We start from the raw sequence: 6243 nt of genomic DNA on the forward strand, positions 1-6243 counted from the left end.
CGGCTTAAACCCAAACCCTCTTTTTAACTGTTTTGTATAAAAAGGGTTAGTTATCAGTTATGCAATCAAAGAATTTCCAAACTATGTCTTTGCCTTGACGCATTTATTAATATTAGGTACAGAATTAAAAATTAAAATTCTTAAAAACTTGAGAGCTTTCCAGTAACCTAAGTAGGGTGGGGTCAATATTTGACATTTTAATCTGCTTTGAGGCTATAAAATGGCGCGAAATTTAAATTATTGAAAAGACCGGTTCTAAATGAAAAGACCGGACCCGGTTTAAATCCTCTCGACACATCTCTTATAATAAAAGAGAAGCGAGACACCCATGGTGAGCCTCTTGAATGACTCACCCTGTATACATCGAGGAGTAACGCAGGGCAGCAAAGTTTTAGTGCCACTATGTCGTATGTTATGTTTTAACAGAAAATACAAAAATATATATTTTGCAACGCGATATGACATAAGGAGCATATTTGAAAAATATTTTGTTCTGGAATTCCCCGCCACACCAAACATATTTTTTGTTATGAAATATCACTTTATTCTCATATTTGCATTTAGTTCATTTTAAGAAGGCAAAAAAGGAAATGTAAAGACCCGGCTTGTATACCTAATGAAAACTCAAAAAAGAAATAAAAAAAACAAACATTTTAAAAATAAGCAAAAGTTGATTGTTAAGACAATATGCAATTAAAATCGTGTTAGTTATATTCATATTCAAGAATGAATTACTTTTTTGGTTGTCACTTTTTTCATTAAATATCCAGTGGTTTCCTTCTTATCGGTAAGTAGCTACTGATTTGTAGATTGAAAAAGAAATCTACCTGAGCCAGACTAATTTTTAAGCTGTAAATTTATTTTGAAGCACCAAGGCTAGAACATAAATAACGATTTTATGTCAGACACCCTGTACGTAAAACTTAATCTTTATTCTTAATAAAGAAAAATTAGTACATATTATTGGTTTTTTATGCGTTATATTTTCGTACTACTTAAGCTTTACAAAATCTTATTACTTAGGTACTTTTAAAAAATTACCCATATTTATATATCAAAGATAATACTATTATACCATTATGCTTTATTTTAGCACACAATTTATAATAAACCAACTCTGCTTAATTTCATTTTCAAGGGTAGCAACACCTGTGAGAGAGTATACAAACTAATTCACACAAACAAGATCTGGTATCTAGATAGGACGCTACAATTCTGGTTTAGATATGTAATAAAAATGGAGATCATGTGTAAAATGTTGTCATTTTACATGAGAACACAAATTATAGAATTATTAATAAATATTAATCTGAAAATTAAATACAAATGATCCTAGGCGTCCGTTCTAGTGAGTGAAGTAGTTTGGTTATTGTGCCTTACCTAGTTCCGTCGTAAATGCATTATATCGACAGACTAACAGTATGATTAAAATTGAGGTACTTTGGCATTTATTTAAATTATTCTTCTGTTCTCATGAGCTTTGAAAATTATCTCACTCACAAGCGGGAATCATTGCGAACACATTGATATATAATAATATCCAATTATGTTAGTTTCTTCGATGATTTGTGTCCTCATCTGAAGCTCTGTTACACGGTAAAAATATACATACTAAATCGCCCCCTTAAATACATTGAGAAAAATGAGGATGCAATTAGATGGCGCATCTGCAAATTTTTCATATTCAGTGAGAAATTATTTATATCGAAAATTTAGTAATAAATGGATAAGTAGGAATGGTGCATGTCAGTGGCCACGTAGGTGTCCAGACCTCACCGTAATGGACTTCTTTGTTGCGAGCTATATAAAAAATCTTGTATACAATGTTCCACCTATTACTTGCGATGATATTGGAGGGAAGGATTAGAGATGCATTTGCGTGAGAATATCATTTGAAGATAGAATAAGATGCTGTATTCAGGAGAATGGTTATCAATTCGAACATCAATTAAAATTTTTCTTTGTTTTTTCTAAAAGTAAAAGTTCCTTTTATCATTATCATGAAAATATTCAAAAAAGTTTTCTAATAAAAAATATTATTTTATAAGCAGAATGATTATAAAAAGTTATTAATTTTGTATAAATATGTTTGTAGTAAGTAACTGAATTATTTATGAACAAGAAAAATATTTATTAAAGAAAATTTTACTTTTAGAAGAAACAAAGAAAAATTTTAATAGATGTTCGAATTGATAACCTTTCTCTTGAATACAGCATCTTATTCTATCTTCAAATGATATTCTCACATTCCTTAGAATAGTTATTTGGGGTGATATATCTAATCCTTTTCTTCATATCATCGCAAGTAGTAGGTGGAACACTGTGTACAAGATATATATTTATACAGCCCGAAACAAAGAAGTCTATTACGAGAGGTTTGGACACCTGTGGTAGCCACTGACATGGACCATTCTTACCTACTCATTTATTACTTATTTATCGATTTATATAATTCCTCACTGAATATGAAAAATGTGCAGGTGCGCCATCTAATTGCATTCACATTTTTCTCCTTATATTTAAAGAGACGTCATCAAGAAGAACTCAAACCAATTCAGTAAAGACCTCGATAAAGACACGTGGATACATCTTACAAAAAAAAAATCGATAAAAAACGAAACGGCACAAATATCTCCAATACCGTTAGAGATAGGTATAGGGAACCTATACACAGTTTGAAAGAGTTTTAAATTTCCCAACTCCCAAAGTAAAAATATACTGGGTGTTCCATTTAAAATAACCAAGTTATTGCTGTTTAAAGTTGAGAGAAGTATTCAGCAGTTTTTTGAACACCCTGTATAATACTAAGTGACGACAAATATAACAATTTATAACTTCAAGGATCTAAAATAGACCCTCCAAAGCTGCTTCCTTAAAATTATTTTTTTATTGCTAATATTAAATTTCTACGCTATGCCTGCATTTTCACTAAAATTGAAATATCTCACAAACTGTAAGTCCTAGGTATGCAGAACCTTTAATAAAGTTCACCTATTTTTTTACGGTGCTTTCAAAAATGCAGTAAAATACAGGGTGTTCCATTTAAAAAAACATAACTTTGATATGGTACGCTTTTCCTGGACACCCTGTATATCTCAAAATATTTTTAAAATGTAGCCGTAATCAACCTACACATACCCACCTAAACAGGTTTCTGTAACATTTGCCGTTTGGTCACTAGCGACCGAGGCGTTACTGGTGGAACACTTTGTCCTGTAATTGGTGGTTCACTGTTGGACAATTTTAAATAAATAAATAAATAAATAAATAAATGCGACGTTTTGTCAATAACAGAAAAAAAACAGTTTTGTTTGAGCTCTTTTAAGGGCATATAACTTCCTAAGGGAATAAATAAATAAATAAATGCGACGTTTTGTCAATAACAGAAAAAAAACAGTTTTGTTTGAGCTCTTTTAAGGGCATATAACTTCCTAAGGGTGCGTTTTAGGGCACATGTTAATAGGAACTTTTTGGCTTATTTTAATGAGTTATAGACGCAGCAGAAGTTTGGAACCCTATTTTAGAAACACCCTGTATACTAGGAAAAAAACTTATTTGGAACAATTATATTAAAAGGAATAAAGTGGGCTTATATTATTACTGAATGTTATTTTTCAAGTAGATAAGTATGTAGTACATTTTATTTTAGAATAAATATATAAAACTTACTGGACTGAACAATGAAATGCAAACATAATTTTTACTTACTTTCTTTCTTTTTTTGAGTAACTTTTTCCTTTGCAATTCCATTACTATTGTCTTCTTTTTTAATTCTCCTTTTAGTAATGTTGCTGTCAATGTCATTACTTTTATCAACAAATTTTTCACTTTTTGCTGTTGTTTCATCTTTAGCTGTGGCGGTAGTCTTCTTTACTCGACCAACTTTTTTCTCTTCAGGGAGATTTTTTTCTTTTTCTTTATTACCTACGCAATATGTATATGTAACACATTTTATTTGAGAATTAAATCATGATAATACCTTTAGAGGGAACAGGCCGTTTTTCCGCTTTCTTCGCCTTATCTTCTGCTTGTCCTCTTCGTGTTTTGGATGCTGGAGGATCTAATCCTAAATCTACATCAGCTACGGCCTCAACCTAGGTATCAAATCAAGGTGATAAAATAATGTTTTAATCGATTTTAACTTACCTTCGTAGTGGCTGCTTTTCTTTTTGGTGGCATTGTGGCTTTTGTTATACAAAATGAGCGAAAATATTTATCATAGGATTCCAAACTAATTTTAGGTAAACGATATATAATTCTATAATCTTTATTCAGCTGTCTCCAAAGAAATGACATCCGTTTTTTACCGCGTAAAAGACCACAGCCACAAGTTTAAAAAACAAATCAGTTGGCTATCGTTAATGGCGGGAATCGCGTTCGGTTATTGTAGTTCGCTAATGGCCAGTCCTCATGTACAATTATTTACTGCGGAACTGCGGAGATGCGTAACTGCGAATCTCCGCAATTTTCAAACTACCGTGCCAAATGCAAATGTCAAAAATAGTAGATGCGGATACAGCGTGACCATATTTAGTAGATTTCTACTTTTTCGGTAGATTTTCAGCGAAATATAGAAATTTTTGGTAGGTAAAAAATCTACAGTAGATTTTAGTAGATATATAGTAAACATTTTTGTGCCGCGATTGGTCATATTTTGCGCAACCTAGTCAAGCAAGCGGCTAATTTATTGTTTCATGTTACCACCGTTCACAGCTTCGGCGCGTGGTACGCTCGCTCCAAATCCGAAGCGAACAAGCTAGACTTTGCTTTGACCTTTTGACCACAGAATACAGAGTGCTACAGATTCACATTAGACTTTTATTTGACCATGACCAATTTTCCGAACCGTGTTCCGTGACTTGCTGACATGACATAACATAACCTTAAATAATATAGAATTATATGGAATATAGAATAATATAGTTACGTTATGTTTGAAAGTTATGCATTCTTTTATTAGCATTTTTATATTTGTTTGTTATTTTTAGTTTATATGTATGGTTATGGTTTTTAAACGGAATATACTTTTGGTTAAATTTCAATTATTTGATCTATTTATTTCGTATACACATTCATAAAAACATCAATTCAAATTCCCCTCTTTAAAATTAGCTCCATTTTGGTCTGCGCAATACGGCGCGAATACTTGTACTCATTAATAGATGGCGCAAAAAAATATGTTGGCTCCTACATTTTTATTCTAATTATCTATTTTTACTTTATAACCGTTAATTGAAATATTAATCAATATGCAATTAACGTATATTGTCCTAATCTATGGCTTTTACTAGTTAGATAATCAAATAACAGTGAAGTAGATTTTTAGTAATTTCTTATTACTATGTTGGTAGATTTTAGTGGATTTTCTGCAATTTTACAGTAGATTCGCTAAAAAATATATGGTCACACTGGTACCAATATGCAGTAAAGAAATTGCGTCGCGTATCAGCTCATAGGAGTAGAGATGGGCAATACGGATCTTTTTAATGATCCGCATGATGCGAAATGTATCGACATAAAGATCCGCATCAAAAGATCCGCATCAGGGAATCGTATTCACTGTGGATGTACAAGTACAGTTTGTACTTGTACATTTTGTAAATGTGTGGGCTTGTCGCTCACTCATTCCCGTTAAATTTTTTGCAATCATCTATAAATTCATTTTTTAGCAGAACGATGAACTTAAGTAGAAACGAAGCAATAATATATTTGAACTCAAGTTGAGCATCAAATTATTTTCAAATTAATTGATATTTAAATTTATTTTCGGTCAAGCGATTCAACATTTAAATACGAAATACACATCACTCTGACAATTACTTTTTACATTATAAGTTTGTTTCAGACTACACAATTTCATATAATGTATTTCAATATTTAGTTTCCTATGCACTAAAGTGTTTCTAATGCATCGTATCTCATCGACCTGTATCGGACACGAGAATCAGTTGAGATCGATTCATTCCCAATTCGCATTGATGCGGTGATGCGAACATACGAAATTATTTTTATACCGGTATACGTATGAACTGATTCCCAGTATGCGTGCGCCTCCCATTTACTCATTCCTGTATCGCATACGAGAATCAGTTGATACCGATTCACTTCACTTCAGTCTCAACTTACATTGATGCGGTGATGCGAAACATACGAAATTATTATTGCATCGGGATCCGCATGAATCGATTCCCACTAGAGATCCGTATGATTTATACGTATGATGCGGATCTTGCCCACCACTAC

At 32.1% G+C, this 6243-nt stretch overlaps 1 protein-coding gene across 2 annotated transcripts in view; it reads right to left on the reverse strand.

Moving 5' to 3' along the window:
* Positions 1-6243, reverse strand: part of LOC108915753 (exodeoxyribonuclease) — an 18469-nt gene that overhangs the window by 7356 nt on the left and 4870 nt on the right. Inside the window, exons 2-4 of one of the 2 annotated variants that reach the window (XM_018721875.1) lie at positions 4147-4394; positions 3980-4094; positions 3709-3924 (exon numbers count right to left, since the gene is read on the reverse strand). In XM_018721875.1, the coding sequence (XP_018577391.1) occupies positions 3709-3924; positions 3980-4094; positions 4147-4296 (481 nt within the window). In that variant the 5' untranslated portion in view covers positions 4297-4394. Of the gene's footprint in view, positions 1-3708; positions 3925-3979; positions 4095-4146; positions 4511-6243 lie in introns of those variants that run through there. The other variant, XM_018721874.2, reaches the window with a different exon arrangement.

This window comes from Anoplophora glabripennis, unplaced genomic scaffold (genome assembly GCF_000390285.2).
Source record: "Anoplophora glabripennis isolate ALB-LARVAE unplaced genomic scaffold, Agla_2.0 scaffold1661, whole genome shotgun sequence".
NCBI lineage: Eukaryota > Metazoa > Arthropoda > Insecta > Coleoptera > Cerambycidae > Anoplophora > Anoplophora glabripennis.